Source organism: Cervus canadensis, chromosome 21, assembly GCF_019320065.1.
Source record: "Cervus canadensis isolate Bull #8, Minnesota chromosome 21, ASM1932006v1, whole genome shotgun sequence".
Taxonomy (NCBI): Eukaryota; Metazoa; Chordata; class Mammalia; order Artiodactyla; family Cervidae; genus Cervus; species Cervus canadensis.
Window position 1 is genome coordinate 19420061 of NC_057406.1, and position 25076 is coordinate 19445136.

The window sequence follows — 25076 nt, forward strand, 5'->3', positions numbered from 1 at the left end:
AAATCCGTCAGGCCGAGGGGAAACAGCGTGTGTTTTCTATTTGGGCGGTCTCCGTCTGAACAATCATCCGAGGGGGTGCCCTTCTCGGCTCTCTTTTGTTTATTTGTTAGTACTTCCTGTGTAACTACAACCTAAAAAAGCGGGCAAGAATTTACAATCGCCAGCAGGAAGGTTTCCAGCAATAATCCCAGAGGGACCTCACAGGGCTCTTATTATCCATCACACACTCCCTGAGTTACTCAGATCTAGTTGAGTCTGCCTGTGCCTTTGTGAAAAGAAATGATCGGACTGGCCTCTTCCTTTCTCCGAGGGCATAAGGTAAAACAGGGTCCCCAGCCTGTGGGCATGGACTGGTACCTGCTGTCAGATCAGCCTTGGCATTAGGTTAGAAGTAAAGTACACACGTGGTCTTCCATCCCTGGATATGTTCCAGTATCTCCCAGTTTATTGTCTATGGGAACTTGAATGGAATTTGTATCCTACCGTTGTGTGAAAATTATATAAATCTTAATTATGCCGAATTGGTTCATAGTGTTTTTCAGGCTTACTATATCCTTCTACTTCTCTGTATATTCATGCTATTAATTTTTGAGAGTTTGATATTGAAACTCCAGCTAAAAATCTTAATTTATCTACTTAAAAATAACTGCAATATATGACCTTCTTTTATATTTTCCAAGTCTCCTGTAAATGTGTTATCATATTTTCATAATTAAAAAAAAAGAAAATAGTAAAATGATTTAAAAAAATAAATAAAGTGCACAATAAATATAATGTACTTGAATCATCCTGAAACTACCCCCCACACCCCTGGTTCATGGAAAAATTATCTTCCACAAAATTGGTCTTTGGTGCCAAAAAGGTTAGTGTGGGAACCAGTGTGCACATGGAAAATGAGGAGACTTCACCCTTAGGCTTTATATGGTAAAGCATCAAATACAGGGAATGTCAGCCTAAGAGAGGCTTTTCGTTGTTGCTGTTTTAGTCACTGTTGCAACCCCATGGACTGTAGCCCGTCAGGCTTCTCTGTCCATGGGATTTCCCAGGGAAGAATACTGGAGTAGGCTGCCATTTCTTTCTCCACAGGATCTTCTTGACCCAGATATCAAATGCGTGTCTTCTGCATTGGCAGGCAGATTCAAGGAGATCTTTAATAATTTTTACCAAAGAACCTACATTACATTTTTACTACTTGTCCTTAAATACTTATTTTTTTTTCAACCATGACAAAGATTCTTACTTCATTGTAGGTTCTACTCTCAGATTCTGAGGCACATCAGTGGAAAACAAAACTCTCTCTACTTTTAGAGCCTTCATTATACGGAGGAAGTCAGATGCTATACGAGAAAGATAGTAAGTTAACTGTTGAATATATTACACTATGATTAAAGTTATGGAAAAATACAGAAAGTGAGGAAGATTAAGAACATACAAGGACTTCCCTGGCGTTCCAGTGGCTGAAACTCTGTGCTCCCAATGCAGGGAATCTGGGTCCTATTCCTGGTCAGTTTCCCGCATGCCTCAGTGAAGACCTGAGAGCCACAACTAAGACCCAGCATAGCCAAAATAGATAAGTGTTAAAAAGAAAATAGAATGTACAGGAAAGGAGTTGGAAATTTTCAATAAGGTAGTCAGAGTCAGACTCATTAAGGTATGCTACTTGCACACAGACTTGAAAGAGTCTGCAGAAATCTAGGGTAAGAATAGTTCAGGTAAAGGGACCAGGAGTCTCAAAGGCCCTGAGAGGCGAGCATGCTGGCTGTGACTGAGAAACTGTAAGGAAACCATTGTCGTAAATCGAATAAGTGATGAGAAGAGACCCTCAGCTTGAAGGAGTACATTTCTTTTAGAGTAATACTCAGTTATTTTTATTTAATATTTTTGATGCATTAAATATTCAGTCTCTGGGTAAAAATAAAATCTATATATAAGACAAAAGACATAAGAAGACAAGGCCACCTAAGCTCAATAAAGATTTAATGGCAAAGAACATCAGATTATTCTTGCCTGGAGAATTCCATGGACCAAGGAGTCTGGCAGACTACAGTCCATGGGGTTGCAAAAAGTCAGATATAGCTGGGAGACTAACACCCTCCTTTCAATCAAGATTATGGCATGCTATACTGGCCAGCAATTGTCTTGGTCAATATACAATTGTAAAGGTCTTTAGTTTTTTGGTTAGTTTTATTTATTTATTTATTTATTTTTAGATATGTGGGAAGTGAAGGAGAGTTTTAGTAGAGGTCTGACATGACTTGTTTAAACTGAAACTCCAATACTTTGGCCACCTGATGTGACGAGCCCACTCATTAGAAAACACCCTGATGCTGGGAAAGATTGAAGGCAGGAGGAGGAGAAGAGGATGATTGGATGGTATCACTGACTCAATGGACTTGAGTTTGAGCAAACTCCAGGAGACGGTGAAGGACAGGGAGGCCAGGCGTGCTGCAGTCCATGGGGTCTCAATGAGTCAGACACGACTTAGCGACTACAACTGCTATGTAGGTGCTAGAAGACTACTTTGAAAATTATTGCAATAACTCAGGCAAGAGGTGATCCTTGAAGAGGTAAGTGTTTTCTGTAGCATAATCATTCCTCATCTTGAATTATCCTTTAGACATAAGGCCTACTAGAGGCTGTTTTCACTTTTCTGTCACTTGGAAAAGCGTGGATGTTTTCTGTTCATTCTCATGCATGATTCCACATTGGCTATAGTATTAACAAGGGATGTATGATAAATTTTGGACAGCCTAGAGCACTCTGACGTTACATCATCACTTCTTGTTAAAATCATGCTTTTAGTTCTCACTTATAGGTTATTGTTGCCTAGCCCGTCTGTTCTAGATAAGTACAGCTGGACATTCAACATACAGACCTATTTTCTTTGATTATCATGATTTCTTCAACTCATGCACTCCATTTTAAGGTTGGAGGAGAAAAAAATTAAACCAAAAACAAAATTAAAATACATGGTATCTTTTCAAAATCCCACTTTATGCCTTAATTTAACTCAGCTTTAATAACCTTTTCATTTCCACATTTCTTTCCAGATAGTGACAACCCAAGTTAGTGTATTAGAAAAGTAATAGTCACTTCACCAAAATTTATTCTCTGTCTCTTAGATTTTTAAATATTTAAGATCTAAAATTTATTCTTCAACACAAAACTACCTACTATACCACTTCCTCCCCAGGGCCAAATTCATCCTCATTTTTGGGGAGAGGGCAAACAATAATAGTGCTAATTATACATGGCACATAACTTAAATGCCAAAGATTCTTTAATTAACATTTTTTATTAAAGTGAAATCGCATAACAGTAACGATTTTAAAGTGAAAAATTCAGTGAGCTTGACATGATTTCTGTTCACATATTAATAAACACTAGAAGGCTGTGAATATCCCTCCAGTAATTATGGAAATCCCCACTGGAAATATAAATAACATCAATGGGAAAGTTTAAAAGAAAATAAGAAAGAGACAAATCATCATATGAGGAAACTTATTTATGTTCCAATAATACCTTTTACAGTAATTTCTGAGGAATTGCTGAAAACTGCAAAACAGTCATCATAGAAATAATAAAACATGTTTTGCATTACAAAATGTTAATACCTTAGCCAATAGGACAGGTTATGCTTTTATATTTATTAATCAGATCTTTTTTTGATTGATAGTATTTAAAAAGAGAAATATTTCTTACCAAAGTAGATTCCCTATAATTTCACATTATATAAGATTCTCTTAGCGATATGGCAGGCATATTCTCTTGGTTATTTAACTAAAGGAAAAAAAGATGCAATTGATGGTTTTTATGATGCTTTTGATCATAATCATGACCATGTTGATGAATAAAATAACAAAATGGTTCTGATTTTAGTAAAGCATTTTTTTTCCTCTTTTCCATTTAGCTATTCAAAATATATTGCTATCTATGTCTGATACACTGCAGAAAGTGGAAGAATAAGTAGTGGAAACACACCACATGAACTCCAGTGGCAGTTTTTAGGACAAAATACAACTCTGGTATAGTCAGAAATTAAGATCTCCTGAAATACCAAGAATTCACAGCTAATCCCAGATAAATAGAATGGCAGAATGAAAATTCTACTATTGATAGAATGAAAATTCAAGGTCACGTGTTCTGACTCTATTTCTAGGACTTTAATAATTAGAATACAATACTGATTACCCAATAGACTTGGGGAGTATGGAAATCACAGCCTTCCATCCTGTTTCTCAGCTAAGATTAAAGTTGGCTGAGCTCTCTTGATATTTTTTTTCAGCAATTATTTTGACCTCATATCTCTTTTCTCTTTGGATTTATACCCTCCTTAATATCTTACATACTTCTCTCTGATCCTCTACCATTATACTGACAACTTCTTCTCACAAATACTATATGAATGCACACTACAGAGCTGGTCGTAAATGTCTGACACATGGATCCATACACAGTTGTGAGATGAGTCTTTTTCGGTAACTGTGCTTCTGATTTGAAACCTGTTAAAATACAACACAGTATAATAATTAGAACAAACATAGGGAATACTATTAATATCTATTGTCTCCACAATACTGGCATAGTTGGTAAAGATACTGGTGAAAACAGTTTCCAAAGTGTATATTATTGAAAAAGAAAACGTGAATTTAAATTCATTTTTTTCCAAATGGTAGCAAAACCAACCTTCACTATTAAGGCATAAAAGGACTCAAAAAATTTCTAAGAAATACTACTAGTTGAAAATAAAAGAGAAAAACCATTTAACACTTTATAATATTAAATTATAATACATAATAATTCTTTACTTATCTTTCAACCTTTTACCTAGAGGTATACTTATTAAATAAAGTAGCAGTTTAGTAAAATTATTATTGGGTACATTTAGTGAGTAGACAAAGTAGAAGAGTTCTTGCTGACGGTGACTGAGAACTAAGTGAAGAATCACAGATATCAAGGCCATTGAAAAGCAATTCAAACCACTCTCTATATTTTAAAAAATGTTTATTATTTTATTTACTTGCCTGCTCCAAGTCTTCATTGTGGCACATAGTCTCTTTGCTCGCAACACGTGAAGTCTTAGTTGCGACATATCTAGTTCTCTGACCAGGGATTGAACCCAGGGCCCCTGCACTGGGAATGTAGAGTCTTAGCCACTGGACCACCAGGGAAGTCCCAAACAACCCTATATTTTTTAATGAATCCTGAAGGTTCTATTGTGTCGCAACATAATAATAGACAATTATGAGAATTACCATGAATAAATAGAAGCATGGCTCTGTTCTATTTGTCCTTAGTTTCCTAAAGGAGGAGTGTCAGTCAATTAGTCAAGCTCAAAGGGCATCCCTGAGCCTCAGTGTAAAAGCTGAGGTCTGGTACTCTTCAACCTGCACATCTATCTCTTCTTGGTCCTGAGGATGGAGGAGTGAGAGAGTTCTTCTGTTGAAATAATTAGGCCAAGGTCATGAAACAACTTTGATCCAGCCTCAGGGAAAATTCTGGCCAGTATTCTTCTCCAAAATATCTTTCTGACATCTAAGAGATTTTGGAGAATGTACAGAGCCAGATTAAAATGACTGTCACTGATGAGTAGTTACATATCAAAATGTTAATTTGGACCTACTCTTATGACTTTCAGGAGTCCACTAGTCAGTTTTTAAAATAGCAAACGAAAACTCAACACAAACAAGTGCTATAGAGAAGTAAGATATATATTTTGTCTAGATCGTTCATTAATAAATTCAATGTGCTTAGCCAAAGTGAGATAGTTGAGTGGTATAAAATCAAAGTGTGATCATACTCAGCAGTTTGTACTATTCACACTCAATAGTGCTTGCCAGAAGCAAATGAAAAGCCACTCTGCAAAATTCAAATCAATTCTACGAAAATTTAAGATATGTTAAGTGCATTAACAACAACAACAACAAAAACCTCAGGCATAGACGAAAACAAATAAATAAATGAATAAAAATTAGAAGAAAAATGCGACTTTCCCAGTGGTCCACTGGTTAAGCCTCCACGCTCTCAATACAAGGACCCCAGATTCGATTCCTGTTTGAGAAACTAGACCCAACATGCCGCAACTAAGTGTTCGCATGCATACTGTAACTAAAAAGAAACCTCATGTCACAATGAAGACCCCACCCAATCAAATAAATAAATGTTTTTAGTTAGAAGAAAAAGGTAAGAGAAACAGATACACATGAGTGTAAAACACTAGGTTATCAAACACAAATATTAAAGCAACTATACAGTGTATTCTGGGAGTTAAAAGACAATATTGAGAATGTTTTGGAAAAGCTAAGAATTATAAATTGCAACTGGATAGATTTGAGAAATTATAAAACTGAAAAATTCATTAAACAAAGTTAAAAGCTTAATTGAGGCTTTTAACAGCAGTTTAACTGAAGAAGAGGAAAAGCAATGAAACTGAAAGATGTATGAGAGGTAAATAGGTTAAAGAAAAAAGACAAAACTATAGGAAAAAGTAAATGAGACATATAGTATATTGTGAATGGGTCTATAACACATTTAATTGGAATTCTAGAAGAAGGGTAGAAAGTCAGGGAACAGCAACATTTGAAGTAAGTATGACTGAAAACTTCAAAGCTGAAAAAAGACTTGAGATTTAAAACTTATATTGCTTTCAAATAATTGACATTTCAAAAACAACAATAAAAATAGAATACATTATAATAATATATTTGAATGCCTAAGAGAAAAAAGCTACAGATGTCTAATTTTATACTCAAAATATTTTTTAGAAAAGTTGAAATAAAGAGTTTTAGACAAGCACAGAGAATTCAACTGTAAAATTTCAGCTCTAAAGGAAATACTCAAATGTATTCTTCAGATTTAAGAAGATGATTCAAAATGGAAGGTAGGAGAGGCAGAGAGGAATAAGAAGCAATGAAAACCATGAATCTGTGGGAAAAATCTAATAAACTGCATATCTCTATTGTTTTCTAGGGCTATATTTTTATTGACTCTAAGATGCCATCAATTGTTGGTTGCCGTTTATTTAATTTAATACTGTGAAATAAATGCATCTGAAATGAGAATTTAGCAGAAAACCCTGCAGAAGCTGGAAAACGAAGGACTATTTTGGTGCAGGAGTAAATGAAAAAAAAAACTGCAAAACAGAAAAGAGTAACAAATGAAATGTGCATTTCTCAATCTTGCCACCAGGAGGAGTGTTGTTGCCAGTGTTAGTTACTCAGTCGTGTCTGACTACCACACCGCAGCCTGTAGCCCACCAGGATCCTCTGTCCATGGAATTTCCCAAGCAAGAAATACTGGAGTGGGTTGCCATTTCCTTCTACAGGGGAGCTTCCCCACCCAGGGATCGAAGCCGGTCTCCTGCACTGCAGGTAGATTCTTTACCATCTGAGCCACCAGGGAAGGTGGAAGGCGGGAGGAAAAAATTATATCCCCAGGATGTTGAACCACAAGCTGCTACTTATACAGTTTCTCTATCTGAACCCTTGATAAAAGCTTGTGCCAGACACTGTGCCTAGTGATTTTACTTTCATCTCAAAATCTTTAGAGGTAGGAATTATTTTTATTCTCCTTTACAGATTTGGAAAAATTAAGCAATTTATCCAGTTCCACACAGTGAGTGGACCAGACTTAAGCTGAAAACTGACTTCAACGCCCTGCTCTTAACCACAGTTTTACACTGAGCTCCTTCCTGGGAAGCTTCAAACACATGCCTTACTGGTAAGAAAGCTGAGGGACCACTTGTGTTGATATCTTGAAGTGACCACTCAGCACTTTTTGACCTGTGAGTCCTTCTCTATCCTCTTGTTTTGCTTTTTTTTTTCCTGGCTCGGTGTCTCTTCCCATCACTATGTTTCTTTTTCTCTCTCTTCCTTACTACGGCCAACAGATTGGATCCTTAACTGTGTGACATGCTCTTACCCCCCTGAGAGAAGGTATGACGCTTTGTCTCTCTGGATACTTACAGGTTAGACAACAAGGTGGAGCCATCCTCCCAGAGCCATGGTTCTTCTGTCCGACGGCGAGAAAGCCCTATCCAGAATGAATGATCAGGTTGGGAAGACACTTGCCTTGATATAAATTCCTGTAAGGAAACATAAATACAAGTCAAGGAGAGAGAGAGAGAGACAGTGAAGGACAGAGATGACAGAGATAGAGAAGATACAGAGAAAGACTGTTAGGAGATTTTGAGAGACAGAGATTGAATCACCTTGATGGAGGATGCATGCATATACTGGCGTCAACCTAGATAGACGTGCCAGTTCTTGAATGCCACTCACTGTCTCAAAATGCATATCTCATTTTTTCAGAGTCGTTATCATTTAATTTTCCAACAAAGAATAGATCCTTCTTTTATGTATAGCTGTCCAGCTTTCCCAGAACGACTTATTGAAAAGATTGTCTTCTCTGCATTGTATATTCCTGGCTCTTTTGTCATAGATTAGGTGACCATGGGTGCATGGGTTTACTTCTGGGCTTTTCATCCTATTCCATTGATCTACATTTCTGCTTTGGTGCCAGCACCATACTATCTTGATGACTGTATAGTCTGAAGTCAGGGAGCCTGATTCCTCCTGCTGTTTTTTCTTCTCAAGATTGCTTTGGCTCTTTGGAGTCTTTTGTGTCTCCATACAAATTGCAAAAATCTTCTACTTTTGTGAAAAGTGCTATTTGTAATTTAATAGGAAAATTTCATTGAATCTGTAGATCGTTTTGGGTAGTATAGTTATGTTCACAGTACTAGTCTTCCAATTCAAGAACATGGTGTGTCTTTCCATCTGTTTGTATCATCTTTGATTTCTTTCATCAGTGTCTTATAGTTTGCTGAGTACAGGTTTTTTGCCTCCATAGGTAGGTTTATTCTGAGGTATTATCCTTTCTGTTGCAATGGTAAATGAAATTAGAACACTCCCTAACTCTATACATAAAAATAAACTCAAAATGGATTAAAAACCTGAATGTAAGGCTGAACACTGTAAAAGTTTTGAGAGAAAAGCGTAGGCAGAACACTCTTTGACATAAATAGCAGCAAGATCTTTTTTAACCCACCTTCTAGAGTAATGAAAATAAAAGCATATGAAAATAGATAACAAATGAGACCTAATTAAACTTAAAGCTTTTGCACCACAGAGGGAGCCATAAGCAAGACAAAAAGACAGTCCTTTGAGTGGTAAAAAATATTTCCATACAAAACAACTGACAAGGGATTGATCTCCAAAATATACAAACAGCTCGTGCAACCCAATATCAAAACAACAGACAACAAAATAAAATGGGCATAAAACCTAGAGAGACATTTCTCCAAAGAAGACATACAAATGGCCAACAAATCCGTGTAAAGATGTTCAACATCACTATTAGAGAAATGCAATTCAAAACTACAATGAGGTGTCAGAGGTGATACCAGTCAGAAGGGCCATCATCAAAAAACTACAAACAATAAATTCTAGAGAGGTTGTGGAGAGAATGGAACCCTCCTACACTGTTGGTAGGAATGTAAATTGGTACAGCCACTGTGGAGAACAGTATGGAAGTTTCTCAAAAAACTTGAAGTAGAACTACCATATAACCCAGCAATACCAATGCTGGACATATACCCAGAAAAAACTGTAATTCGAAATGACACATGCACCTCAATGTTCATTGCAGCACTATTTGGAATAGCCAGGACATAATGGCAACCTAAGTTTCCATCAACAGAGAAATGGATAAAGAAGATGTGGCACATTAAAACAATGGCATATCACTCAGCTATAAAGATGAATGAAATAGTGCCACTGGCAGAGACATGGATGGACTTAGAGACTGTCATAGACAGTGAAGTAAGTCAGAAAGAGAAAAATAAGTATCATATAATGTTGTTTACATGGGGAATCTGGACAAGGTGATACAGATAAACATATGTGCAAAGAAGAAGTAGAGACACAGACATAGAGAACAAATTTAAGAATACCAAGGGGGAAAGGAGAGTGGGATGAACTGGGAGATTGGGATATATATATATATATTTATATATATAAAAGTAAGTAAGTGTTAGTCACTCAGTCGTGCCTGGCTCTTTGCGACCCCATGGACTGCAGCCCATCAGGCTCCTCTGTCCATGAGATTTTCCAGGTAAGGATACTGGAGTGGGTAGCCATTTCCTTCTCCAGGGGATCTTCCCAACCCAGGGATCGAACCCGGGTCTCCTGCAGTGCAGGCGGATTCTTTACCGACTGAGCTACAAGGGAAGCCCTATATATAAATATATGCACACACTCATGCTCAGTGCTTGTGTTCACTCAGTAGTGTCCGTCTCTTTTCGACCCCATGGACTGTAGCTTGCTGAGCTCCTCTGCCCATGGGAGTCTCCAGGCAAGAATACTGGAGTGGGTGGCCATACCCTTCTCCAGAGGATCTTCCCAACCCAGGGAACCCGGGTCTCCTGCATCTTCAGCGTCCCAGGCAGATTCTTTAGCACTGAACCGCCAGGGGAGTCCCATACATACACTCCTATGTATAAAACAGATGACTAATGAGAACCTACTGTATAGCACAGGGAGCTCTACTCAGTGCTCTGTGGTGACCTAAATGGGGAGGAAATCTCAAAAAAGCAGACTCTGTTTGTTTCATAGCAGAAACTAACACAGCATCCTAAAGCAGCTATACTCCAATAAAATTTAATATAAATAAATAAATAAATCCTTGATGTCAAAATTGTGTTGCCTGCATTCAATCTACCAGAATAAATCCAAGAACGACAGAGTCTGTAGGCCATGTTCATGGATGACGGGCTACTATCATCTCCACAATTTTAATTGAAAATGTAAGTTTACATAACCTTTGTCAAGGAATGCTTCTCAGAGTTAGATGACTATCAAACAGTCTAGTTCTACCTCATGGCTTATGAATAAGTAACCTAGTGGTTAATGATCATATTTGAATTGTTGACAAATGTAACTCAACAAAGTGGCAATTACAGGAAGGTCTAAAAGCCAGACAGACTTCCAGTCCCATGCCCTTTTTTTTTTTTTTTTTTTGCCATACATCTATTTCCATTAACTTTTATGTCAACTACAACTGTGGGGAAAACAAAACAGAAAAACAAAAAATGAGAGTAGTAAAAGTAAGTATAAAAGATGTAGGTTGTTTAGATTTGTATTGTAGAATATTTCCTGACTATTAACTCCTCCTCACAGCTCATCTGAGTTTTATCCTTCATGCAAGATGTGTTGTAAGTTGCTCTTTTTCTGTGCAACTTTTATGTCTACAGGAATTTCTCTCTCTGAATTTCTATGGCATTTGGTGCCAATATGAGATATTTAACTTTTAACAGCTGTTGAATTGTTTCTATTTTCTTAAAAATTATTTGAGCATTGCTAAAAGTTTACTTTTAAACCTCTTTGCCTTTCCCAGTATCTTGAAAGGAATAAATTATTTATAAATGCATGTTATCATAGCTTGATAATTATGGTGACAAGGGGAAGAACCTTCTTTTTCACTGTACCACATTTAAAACCTAAAATCCAAACCCACAAAAATGAGTGTGGCTTGATTATTAGAGTCAACTTGGAGTTGTGTTTAAAGGATTTATTTTATTTTATTTTTTTTAATTTTTTATTAGTTGGAGGCTAATTACTTCACAACATTTCAGTGGGTTTTGTCATACATTGATATGAATCAGCCATAGATTTACACGTATTCCCCATCCCGATCCCCCCTCCCACCTCCCTCTCCACCCGATTCCTCTGGGTCTTCCCAGTGCACCAGGCCCGAGCACTTGTCTCATGCATCCCACCTGGGCTGGTGATCTGTTTCACCATAGATAGTATACATGCTGTTCTTTTGAAATATCCCACCCTCACATTCTCCCACATAGTTCAATAGTCTGTTCTGTATTTCTGTGTCTCTTTTTCTGTTTTGCATATAGGGTTATCGTTACCATCTTTCTAAATTCCATATATATGCGTTAGTATGCTGTAATGTTCTTTATCTTTCTGGCTTACTTCACTCTGTATAATGGGCTCCAGTTTCATCCATCTCATTAGAACTGATTCAAATGAATTCTTTTTAATGGCTGAGTAATATTCCATGGTGTATATGTACCACAGCTTCCTTATCCATTCATCTGCTGATGGGCATCTAGGTTGCTTCCATGTCCTGGCTATTATAAACAGTGCCGCAATGAACATTGGGGTGCATGTGTCTCTTTCAGATCTGGTTTCCTCAGTGTGTATGCCCAGAAGTGGGATTGCTGGTTCATATGGCAGTTCTATTTCCAGTTTTTTAAGAAATCTCCACACTGTTTTCCATAGCGCTTACTAGTTGCATTCCCACCAACAGGTAAGAGGGTTCCCTTTTCTCCACACCCTCTCCAGCATTTATTGCTTGTAGACTTGGATAGCAGCCATCCTGACTGGGTATTGTAATGGTACCTCATTGGTTTTGATTTGCATTTCTCTAATAATGAGTGATGTTGAGCATCTTTTCATGTGTTTTGTTAGCCATCTGTATGTCTTCTTTGGAGAAATGTCTGTTTAGTTCTTTGGCCCATTTTTGATTGGGTCATTTATTTTTCTGGAATTGAGCTGCAGGAGTTGCTTGTATATTTTTGAGATTAATCCTTTGTCTGTTGCTTCATTTGCTATTATTTTCTCCCAATCTGAGGGCTGTCTTTTCACCTTGCTTATAGTTTCCTTTGTAGTGCAAAAGCTTTTAAGTTTCATTAGGTCCCATTTGTTTATTTTTGCTTTTATTTCCAATATTCTGGGAGGTGGGTCATAGAGGATCTTGCTGTGATTTATGTCGGAGAGTGTTTTGCCTATGTTCTCCTCTAGGAGTTTTATAGTTTCTGGTCTTACATTTAGATCTTTAATCCATTTTGAGTTTATTTTTGTGTATGGTGTTAGAAAGTGTTCTAGTTTCATTCTTTTACAAGTGGTTGACCAGTTTTCCCAGCACCACTTGTTAAGAGGTTGTCTTTTTTCCATTGTATATCCTTGCCTCCTTTGTAAAAGATAAGGTTGTCCATAGGGTCGTGGATTTATCTCTGGGCTTTCTATTCTGTTCCATTGATCTATATTTCTGCTTTGTGCCAGTACCATACTGTCTTGATGACTGTGGCTTGTAGTAGAGTCGAAGTCAGAGTTGATTCTCCCTGAATCAGAACAAGACAAGGGTGCCCACTCTCACACCACTACTATTCAACATAGTGTTGGAAGTTTTGGCCACAGCAATCAGAGCAGAAAAAGAAGTAAAAGGAATCCAGATAGGAAAAGAAGAAGTGAAACTCTCACTGTTTGCAGATGACATGATCCTCTACATAGAAAACCCTAAAGACTCTACCAGAAAATTACTAGTGCTAATCAATGAATATAGTAAAGTTGCAGGATATAAAAATAAACACACAGAAATCCCTTGCATTCCTATACACTAACAATGAGAAAACGGAAAGAGAAATTAAGGAAACAATACCATTCACCATTGCAACAAAAAGAATAAAATACTTAGGAGTATATCTACCTAAAGAAACAAAAGACTTATACATAGAAAACTATAAAACACTGATGAAAGAAATCAAAGAGGACACAAACAGATGGAGAAACATACCGTGTTCATGGATTGGAAGAATCAATATTGTCAAAATGGCTATTCTACCCAAAGCAATCTATAGATTCAATGCAATCCCTATCAAGCTACCAATGGTATTTTTCACAGAACTAGAACAAATAATTTCACAATTTGTATGGAAATACAAAAAACCTCGAATAGCCAAAGTAATCCTGATAAAGGATTTATTTTAAAGTGAAATGTACTGGAGTGGGTTGTCATTTCCTTCCCAATCCAGGGATCAAACCTGGGTCTCCTGCATTACAGGTGAATTCTTTGCCAATTGAGCTAGCAGGGAAACCCAAAATGTGTTCATATTTTAATTAATCAAAAGGAAAACATGTATTATATACTTTACTCAACATATGCTATTATTATAATTATGGAGAAGATGTAAAATTACTTTCTCTTAGGGAAAATAGTTATCTGGAACCTACCTCTACTTTTCTGCTCAGTATAGGCCACAGATATTACAACCACAATCTACACTTACCAACTCTTTTGAGCTGTCTATCTTCAGGAGATTAGAGCCCAGTTGAAAGCATCGTCTTTTACTTCCATCCCAGGAATCTAATAGTGTGCTAAATAGATAACAGCTGTCCTCATGTGTGATCCAGTTAGGGGGACAAGAGCTAGAGAAAACTCCTGGAAATAAAAGACAAATACAATGAGGTTCATACTACGAATGGTACTTCAGTACAGGTACCATTCTTCCTAAGGACATAGTAATCAATGAATTGCCATGAATATATTTCATTTTCAATTCGAACTGTACAGAAGGGATCATATTAAAACCCCTTATTCATTTACAGCTAAAAAATAACTGAGTGACTATAATGTTTTAGACTATCAACTCTCCTTTCTTTCTTGTCTTGTCTTCCATGCCTTCACAGTCAGCTCAAAACTCCTTTTCTCCATGATAACTCTCAAAACAAATCAATGCAATATCAGTCATTGAGATATACAGTATTTTCATGCTGACTTATTTTACAGGTGTGACATCTATTTCAGAATGCAATTCGCCAAATCAGAAAAGTGTAAGAGCACGCATTCACATTACAGAGTAATGTGATAAAGACAGTGAAGAGGTATGTGTCCAGAGATGGAAAATTGAAATTCAAATATTGTCATACTCAATAATGGTGCAATTAGGAATTAAAGTCTAGTGTATACAAAATTGTAATCAAATCAATTAATTTGTATGATTAAAGAAAAATTTAACTGGTTTTCAGAAACATATTTATTAGGTTTATAGATATTAAACATATCTATGAACCTTTAAATTCTTAGCAACACTTTCCCTTCTTTCCTTTTTCTATTCCTTTTTTTTTTTTCACCTTTTCTGGTGTCCTATTCCCTATATTAACTATACCACTTTAAAATGTCTATTCCCTATGGTGTGAGAACACATTATGTTCCTTCAAATCAAATTACACAAACCTTTAAAAGCTTAAGTATGTGAAAAATTAGTGATTTTAGAAAAATCCAACTAAGTTGGAGAGTCAACTAAGTTCATAAGGTATTTATGCTATCACTTTGTAATCTGGATCTCCTGCATTGCAGGCAGATACTTTACTATCCGAGTCCCTAGGGAAGCCCTTGTATATTACAGAGGACTTATTTTACTGAGGTAATATTGCTATGGGCTTTATTTGAATGCAGAATCACCACATGTAAAAGTACTTTCTTCATTCCCTGCTCCAAGCCTTAGTACCAAAAATTAACCCTTCTGAATCAAGGACCTTATTAATCCTTATTCTTCCCTTGCCTGTGGTCCTGAGAGCCTTGGTAGGTATCACACTATCTTCTAAAGATGATTGTGTGGGTTGACTCTGGTTGTCTTTATTTCTTGATGGAATGCTGTCACTCTTCAACAGGTTGTTCCCTGAACTGGATCTCCAAATACCTTCATATACCAACAACAATAGTAATGACAGAAAAAAAAAGTCATTTTTACTATGTTTGAGAATTAAAATCCAAAAACCTACATTTTTGTTGGAATATAAAGGGATGCATTCTTGATTAGTGATAAATAGATAATACATTGCTGATGGAGAGGTGGAGATAGATGAGAGATAGATAGGTGATAGCTGTCTATCTTGAATAGATGGAAAAAAGAAATAACTTCCATGAAGAAGATTTAATGCAAAAGAGATAAATGAAGTAGATAGAAGGATGGAGGGAAAGTAAGAGGCAAATGGAATAAAGTCCTTTGGTACCATGATAGATTTGAAATAGTAATAAATCATCTTTATTATATTATTTTTAAAATGAAAGTTCCTTGAGAATCTGCCAGGTGCCTGTAACATAGAATGTATTCAATAAACACATGACTAGTTAAGAAATCTTTCATACTTTCATATACCCTCTTCAAAGGCACAATAATACTTTATCCAAAATGGAATGCATGAATGATAAAATCTAAGGAAATGTATTCATCTGTTATAAAATACCTACTTAGAATTTCATAAGTGCTTTGAGTATTTCCTGATATTATCCAAAGGAATTTAAAGATCAGGTGTAAAACAATTTCCTTAAATCATGAGATGTAAAAAAATAGCTTAAATTCTTTAGGGAATTTATCTCTTAGGAAGATAAGCACCAATTGCGCTTCCTTCACCTCCACTGGTTTCCTTCCATTAATTTATCCTAGGAATTCCACAGCTTTGAAACCAGCTATTCAAGGAGATCTTGCACATAAGAGTGTGAGTTATCAAGACAGATTGCCTGCATTTCTAATCACGGTCCTAATGTTAACTAGTTTATGACCCTAGAAATAAAGTTAGAACTAATAGCATCAATTCAAAGGGTCTGTATTCAGATCCGGTTAGATTATATTATGCTCTTAAAAGAGTGTCTGGGGGAATTCCCTGGTAGTCCAGAGGTTAAGACTTCACTTTACAGTGTAGGGGGTATGAGTTCTATCCCTGGTCTGGGAACTAAGATCCCACATGCCTTAGGGCCAAAAAACCAAAACATAAAACAGAAGCAACATTGTAACAAATTGAATAAAGACTTTAAAAATGGTCCACTTTAAAAAAAAATATATTTCCTTAAAAGTGTGCCTGAAACATCATAAATGCTTGTTAAATGTCTGTTGCTGTTCATCTTCCCCACCACTACTTACCTGAGGTACTCAGGACCACAATTATCACCAGCATCACTGAGCATAAAATGCCCAGAGTCACAGCAATCAGACGGCAATGAGAGGATACTGCACAAAGTCCTACAAAGTCAAAGGGAGCAGAAACTGAATCAAGAAACAGGATGATAAATCACTGAGCACTTCAGTTCTACAGTTCATCAAAATCTGATACCCAGATAACCTACTCATCTAGGGTTAGTCTGAATTTTTCTCCCTCTTTAGTGTACCTCTTCAGGGTCAGCAACTGTAATTTGAGCCCAGTGCCTTGAGAGCTATGCACTCCTAATTTCAGCTCCACATTGATATCTATAGGTCTTGACACTACCAGGATTCCCATCCATTCTTAGAAGAGACAGCTTAATGTAGCAGAAATAACACTGGTTAGGAAGGGTAATCTTCCTCTTTCACTTATTTCTTGCCTGTCGTTGGGCAAATTACTTCCTCCATTTTTCCATTTCTCTTTGTGAAAAATTAGGGTAATGGTACATCAAAGAATGACTGTGGGATTTAACACAAGTAAAAGCATCTAGTTTAGAGACTAGCACCGTATAGGCAACTCACAGTTTGTCCACACACACCTATAATCACACACATGCCTTCCTATCTCTTGCTTCACCATGATTTTCCATTCTTCCCCAATAGGTTGCCCAAGAAAACAAAACAGTGTGACAAGAGGAAAATAATTGTGCAATGGGAATGACCAGAAAGCAGAAGAAAGCAAACGCTGATGTCAAAACCTGTGAATAATCTCTTTCTTGATAACAGGAAACTCACTTTATATTAATATCACCACATCAAGACTGAGAATAAGCAATAAGAGCATTTCAGGGAACTGTCAAATGGAAGAATCATAGAGGAGATTAAATTGCTCACTCAGTGAAGAGAGAAATCTTTTAATGCCCTTCTCCAGATTTCACTTTTTTTACATAATGTCTAAGATTCATGTCCCCATAATGGAGTCTTTTATCTAACTCATATATATATGAGTTATACACTGTATAACAGTTCACTGTTATACAAAGAACATTTTTAGTTTAAAATTTTTTTCCAAATCAATCTTATGATACACATAAAAAAATCAGATTTGGGATTCTAAACCATATGACTTATTTTATTTTTAATTAAACTTTTTATTTTGTATTGGAGTGTGGCTTCCCTGGTGGCTCAGTGGTAAAGAATCTGCCTGCAGTGCAGGAGCCGTGGGAGACATGGGTTCGATCTCTGAGTGGGGAGTATTCTTGTCTGGGAAATCCCATGGACATAGGAGCTTGGTGGGCTACAGTCCATGGAGTTGCAAAGAATCGGATACCATTGAGCGACTAAGCACAAAAAAATGAAGTATACTGAAGTATAGTCAGTTAACAATGTTGTGATATTTCAGGTGGACAGCAAAGAGACTAAGCAATACTTACACATGTATCCATTCTCCCCTGAGCTCCCTCCAGTCCAGGCTTCCACATAACATTGAACAGAGTTCCCTGTGCCATACCGTAGGTTCTTATTATCTAAACCCTGGCTTCTGACTTCCCTTTGGCCTTTTTCAAAAATCCTGAGTTGTTTTTCCTGTCTTCTTTCTTTTCTTTTCTGACTCCAATATCCTGATGTTGTTCATATGCACTTCTTTAAATTTCCTTAACCTTCGTTCTACAGTTTACTTTTTTCTATCAAACAAGTCACTCCTATTGAAATTTCTTCATCTTTGCATTTCATCACATTTATCACCAACTCCTTACTTTTGAAGCGTCTGTCTCTATAGAACAGAGAAAGTGTGGGTATTTTCTATCATCATTATAATTAGCTTCAATGCAGTTGATCTCCACTCCAGTACTCTTGCCTGGAAAATCCCATGGATGGAGAAGCATGGTAGGCTACAAGTCCATGGGGTTGCAAAGAGTCTGACACGACTGAGCCACTTCAGGGGCACTGAACCTCCCCACAGTCAAAAATCCCCCTATACATTATAGCTGGTCCTCTATATTTGCAGTTTCTCCATATCCATAGTTTGACATCCATGGATTCAACCAACTACAGATCGTCTAGTAGTGTGCTATTTACTTTTTAAAAACATTCATGTATAAGCAAATCTGTGTGGTTCAAACCCATGTTATCCAAGAATCAACTATGCTAGTAATTAGCCATTGAATGGTTTCCCAGAGAACAGTCTTAGTGCCCATTCAAATTATCTTCAGTGACTTCTGAAAACCTTTTAAAGTAAGAGCCTGGAAAACCAGAAGTCTGTCCAACTTTTTCCACTTCCAGTTTTAGTTATAAGAGTGTGAATGTTGAAGTCAGAAACAAAAAGATATACCTTTCTCTGAGACTACAGATCTCCTGGTGATGTTGCAAGAGCTGAAGTCTAATTGAGTATATCCATCTTCATCCAAATTTTCTACCGAAGATTGGTATTCCATTGTTCTACTGAGTTCCTGAATTGACACAGCATCTGAAAGCTTTCTTCTCTCTCCTAAGACAACTGCCTGTGGACAAAAGAGGATCTGTGAGTCAAGTCATGTGGGAGACGCATTTACTAGGCTTAAACAAGTTGAGCTAAAGTAGTCCAACCAGATACCCAGAAGCAGGAAATGAAAAACTATACTGTGGTAATTTCCCATTGGTACCTTTAGATCCTGTTTCAGAGACTGATGACTCTTTAGAAGATTATAAGGTAGGACTTCCCTAGTGGCTCAATGGTAAAGAATCCACCTGCCAATGCAGGAGACATGGGTTCGATCCCTGATCCAGGAAGATTCCACATGCTAAGGAGCAACTAAGCCCACCTATCGTAACTGTTGAACCTGTGCTCTAGAGCCCATGCTCTGCAACAAGAGAAGCCACTGCAATGAGAAGCCCGCACACAGCAACTAGAGATTAGTCTCTGCTCTCTGCAACTAGAGAAAAGCCTGTGCAGCCATGAAGACCCAGTGTAGCTAAAAATAAATAAAGTAAAATAAAATTTTAATTATTTAAACTATCATAAGGTAGCACAATAGATAGATCTTTGTTTCAGACCAATAAAAAAATAAAACCAATTAATGTTTTATGCTGCTTTCACTATCCTCACATCTGAATTGGACATTAAAGGATTTGGCCTGTGTAAACCCAAAACAATTTTAGTTCCTTGAGTCCACCAATACTGTGTTATAACCATTCATTCATTCATGTACTGGCTCTATCAATAAACATTTATCAAATGCCCATATTTCAAATTGATAGTAGCTGGGGATAAAAGGATCAATGACATCTGTGAAGAAGCTCCCTGAGTAATAGAGCAAACCCACAAATGGGTGTACGGAGGATACCATAGATGGGTATATGGAGGATGCCATAAGGAGGTACATTGTTGTAACAACAGAGAGAGGAAGCAAATCTCTTCAGTGCTTGTCAGAGGTTAATGATACAAAGTAGAAAATTACTTATTCAATAATGAGCTTAATACTATCCATTGCATGTATGTTCTTATACAATCTCAGTTTTCCAATAAGTCTAGGAGGTAGGCACCTATAAACTAGTCCTATTTTCTTTTTTTAAAAGCATAGTTGATTTACAATGTTGTGTTAGTTTATCATTTACAACAATGTGACTCAGCTTTATATATATATAAGATATGCATATAATGTTATTTTTCATAATATTTTCCATTACGGTTTATTACAAGATATTGAATATACTTCCCTGAGCTATACAGTAAGACCTTGTTGTTTAGTCTTCTTTTCAAAACTGAGATGTAGAAATTTTAGTCCCTTGTTTAGTTTTAAGAAGCTAATACAAATATCGATGCAAGGAATCAAACCAAACTTTACTCTTCCTGCAAAACTCATGATCTTTCCTGTTATGCTACACTGCCTCCTTCACCATTCTGTACACTTGTATTGCAAGTAACAGCTTATGGAGAATTCAGGAAATGAAATATTGTGTTACATGCTTAATGTTTCCTCTTTTCCAATTTCCACAGAAATGCCCAAGTTAATGAGATATGGAAAACACTTGTCATTGCTAGAAACTAGAGAGAGGTACCATCTGTTCACAAGAGTTGGAGGCAGGCAGAAAGAAGGAGACATCTGGTTGTTATCAAAGATAAAGCCAGACTTCATTAAAGCAGTTAGGACAGTAATTATTTCAATAGTACAGTTACAACAGAGAAGAGGGCCCAGAATAAACTGAACTCAACTTCCCCAAAACAGAAGACAAGAGACTTTTTAAAGGCTGGAGTGTGCTAAGGAAAAGGCTCTCAGGGTTAATCCATGTGACTAGACCATTCAGATTTGTTAATTGCTGCTTCTTCAGAAGAGAAACAAACTTCCCTTTCTGACAGGAAACAGTGGTTGGTGTTGAAGCAACGTTGTGCCCCTACCCAAGTTAGACACTTTCCTCCCTCCCATGGGAACTGGGCATGTTATCTTCCTAACTCACTGGACGTTTGCTTTCAGAGATGGCTGTCAGGAACCTGAAGAACGTTTTAGGTGGTAGATTTACATCTCAAAGGGCAGATAGAGGACTTTAATTGCAGGATTTCTGAAGTAACTGCTCTACGAGGGGTTTCAGGGGTCTCTCTGTTTATCACCAAGTTTTAACTGGAACAAGCAGTAAATTCTCCTGGAAACACTGAGTTTTCTCAAGCAGGCATTTAAAAGGGACCTGGGATCATTCCAGGACACAGCCTTAAACTGCTGGAAGCCGTTAGAGTCTGTCAAATCCCTTAGTGCAGAGGTTTGGATAGAATTGTTCTATTCTAAGAGTTCTACAGTTCTCATCAATACATAGCAAAATGGAAGAGAGGTCAATGGAAAAAGAAAAAAGAGAGAGACATTTCTCCCTTGTACCTACCTGCCATAAAAGTTTTACTAACTTTTCAGACACATTGCAAAGTAGTGGGATGGAGCTAATCTCAACCTCCATCAGATGTCCAGCTCCATGATGCAGCCCTTGAGAAAACAGAGGAGAGCTGGAGAACAGAGGATTTTTCTGAATGAATAAATTGGTTCAAGGAAGAAAGTTCAGTTAACTAAGTAGAACTAGAAGATAGAAATGAGGAGAGAATTTTCTAGACAGTAACAAAAAGATTTTATTATTGATTCCGACACCCACCCCCCATGCCACACAGACACTCAATGGGAGAATCTTTACAGATTAGCTTTTAGATTCTATGACTGCTACCCTCTATTCAATCACAAGCCTACAAAAACAATTGACTTTCTAAGTTGTCAAAGAAAATTTTCCATAAATGTAAATATTAGCCTTTTTATTTGTCTGGGACTGAAACAATTAAACAGTGAATACACAAATCATTGACAAATTGGGAAAAAATAATCCCTCAGCATTTTAAAAGGCAGAAGGGGGAATTCCCTGGCAGTTCAGTGGTTAGTATTCAGAGCTTTCACTGCCATGGCCCAGGTTCAGTCCCTGATAGGTTAGCTAAGATCCTGCAAGTTGCAAGTCATGGCCAAATTAAAAAAAAAGATAAAAAGAGCAGGAGAGAGTAAGAGAGTCAGTTGGCATGTGTTGTGTTTTAGTGGCTCAGTCGAGTCCAACTCTCAGCCATGCAGTCCTCCGGGGATCTTCCCAAGTGAGGGCTCAAACACAGGTCTCACACATTGCAGGCGGATTCATCACTGAGTCACAGAGAAGCCCGAGAATTTGCATGTTCAGAGAAAAATGCCCCTGGTCCCCTGGTTAAACTTTAATGTAAGAAACAGGTTAAACATTAATGTAACAAAGCACCATACCAATAAACAAACAAAACCCAGCAAATAACAACGATCTTAGTGAGAGTTAATGAAAAACTGTATTTATACAGCAAGTTTTTTCTTCGAAGAAAAGTGAAAAATCTGAGAAAAGTTCTTAGAAGTGAAAATATATTTTATAAACTAAAAATACATTTATTTGAATCAAGTCAAATTGACTACTGCACCAAGAAAACAACATAAAGAACTACATTCAGTACAGTTGAGTTAGCCTGGGAATGGCAACCCACTCCAGTATTCTTGCCTGGAGAAGCCCATGGACAGAGGAGCCTAGCCGACTACAGTCTATGGAGTCACACAGAGTTGGACACAACTGAATTGACTTAGCATGCATGAGAAGTTCTCTCATTTCTACATATGTTAAACTGTTGTTAACCCTAGTGTTTGCTCTCAGAAATAAATCTCGAAAATAATAACCTTCCTAAAGTAGTACCTATTTTGATAGGTTTACCAGAATGAGTGTTACATCAGGAAAAGGAAACATAGGAGATCCTGAGGCATAAGTCCAAAGTTATTTTTTAGAAATTTTATATAAATAAATGAGTAAAGAGAAATAAATATATATAAATAAATAAGTTATATAGAAAACAAGATTATTCAAAATAAACTAGGCATTCACTTAAGAACCATTGTAGAAGAAGAAAATGTCTTTAGGACACATTTCAAATAACTTACCTATCACAAATTAAAAAAAAAAATTCTCAAATTTCACCTCTAGTTTGAATGCTAACTTGGGTCTCCTTCTTCCCTTCCTTTCTCCATTCATCCACTAGCAATTAAACATGAACTGAGCATTTACCATATTCTCAGTAGCCAGGATACAAAGAAGCATAAGCCCCAATCTCCATCCTAACTGGTTTTAGATTATATCTGGAGGGTGAAGACCTAAAAAGAAGGTACTTAAATTAGTTAAGAATGCCCTGGTTTGGGCAGACCACAAAAATCACTTAACTTTATTCACAATACTCTTTCCAGTGTTAAATTTATGCTTACTTCAGAATAACAGAGAATGCTTTCTAGATTCCTTAAATGTTTTCATTGGGGCAAAACTCTGTCTTTTTTTTAATTGGTATATAATCTCTTTACAATGCTGTGTTAGTTTCTGCTGCACAACAAAGGGGATCTGCCACATGTATACGTATATCCCTCCCTGAAACAGAACGAGACCCTGTGGTCCTTGTTTTGCATGTCTTCAGCCTGCCTTTTGTCTGTGGAAAAACTTTAGCCATAGAATAAGTTTAATCAGAGAAGTGGAAACACGCAGAAACAAAGGAAAACAATCAAAGAGACCAAACAATAATAGTTCAGTCTGTGAGCAAAGTCAAGGACTTTCAGTTCCTTTTCAAGGACTATAGATAATATTCTGAGCCATATCCCATGAGCTGTCTTATGTAATAAATCCTGAAACTCCCACCACGTGAAGAAGTTAACTACATAATGATCAGACTGTAACCACGACACAATCTTCCACAATTCCTAGAACTGGCCTCAAGGAAATGCGAACAAACCTAAAACAACCAAGATGATGCTGGTCAGAATACCAATTACCAGTTTCAAGATTGGTCTGTCTGAGCTGACTGTGCCGTTTCTGCATGTAGCCCCCTCCCTCAGCCTATAAAAGCTCATGCCCGCTGGTTGTGGGTGGGCGGAAGACTTTTGGACAGACGTCTGTCTCACCCCACCCCCCCAACTCCCCAACCCACAATTGCTGGCATCCAAAATAAAGCAAACTTTCCTTTCCCCCAAACTGACCTCTTTATTAGCTTTTGGCCAGCAAGCAACCAGACTCTACTTTCGGTTACAAATTTGTTGATTAAAATGTTGTGTCTAGACACTCAGAGGAAACTAATCTTGTGTTTCCCCTGGAAACAATGGTTGTTCAGTACTCTCTGTGGCTCTATACAACATAACAACCATGAATAATAAGAACTGTGTAGATAAATAGATAAACGGAAAGCTAAAATTTACCTGTTATCACCATAATTGTTTAAAACTTTGGGCAACCAAAGACATTTTCAGGCAATATTTTATCACTGATGTTGTTTAGTATTGCTGACACATGATAATTATAAAAAGCAATGTGACTTCTAGAAAATGCTATTATTTTAATTCTCCTCAGACAATTGACCACCTCCTTATTGCCTGCTGAACACTCACTGGCTTTATCTTCTCTATTCTATAAGGGTCTAAATAATCTGATGTCTGACTAGCTTTTTAACTTCATGTCCTCATTAACCATGGTCTTGAAATACTGGCTTTAAAAAAAAATAAGTATAGTTGATTTACAATGCTGTGTTAATTTCAGGTGTATAGCAAAATGATTCAGATATATATATATATATATATATATATATATATGTATTTGTATATATATATATTTATTTGGTTTTTTATTCTTTTCCATTACAGATTATTACAATATATTGAATATAGTTCCCTGTGCTTTACAGTAAGTCCTTGTTGTTTATCTATTTTATATATGATAGTATGGATCTTTTAATCGCATATTCCCAATTTGTCCTTCCCAGATCCTTTCCCTTTTGGAAACCATATTTTTTTTTTTCTATGTCCATGAGTCTGTTTCTGTTTTGTAAATGAATTTA

At 36.8% G+C, this 25076-nt stretch overlaps 1 protein-coding gene across 3 annotated transcripts; it reads right to left on the reverse strand.

Moving 5' to 3' along the window:
* Positions 1 to 3487: 3487 nt before the first annotated feature.
* Positions 3488 to 19247, reverse strand: CLEC7A (C-type lectin domain containing 7A). Of its 3 annotated transcripts, XM_043441137.1 has the most exons (6): positions 19041 to 19247; positions 16715 to 16813; positions 15356 to 15493; positions 14081 to 14232; positions 7965 to 8083; positions 3488 to 4502 (listed from the first exon to the last, which is right to left on the reverse strand). In XM_043441137.1, exons 1-6 carry the CDS (start codon positions 19141 to 19143, stop codon positions 4370 to 4372), a joined length of 744 nt encoding a protein of 247 aa, XP_043297072.1. In that variant the 5' UTR covers positions 19144 to 19247; the 3' UTR covers positions 3488 to 4369. The 3 variants fall into 3 exon arrangements, with proteins under 3 accessions (XP_043297072.1, XP_043297071.1, XP_043297073.1); XM_043441136.1 differs by lacking the exon at positions 15356 to 15493 and having other exon boundaries at positions 19041 to 19209; XM_043441138.1 differs by lacking the exons at positions 7965 to 8083; positions 15356 to 15493 and having other exon boundaries at positions 19041 to 19209.
* Between the last annotated feature and the right edge of the window lie 5829 nt (positions 19248 to 25076).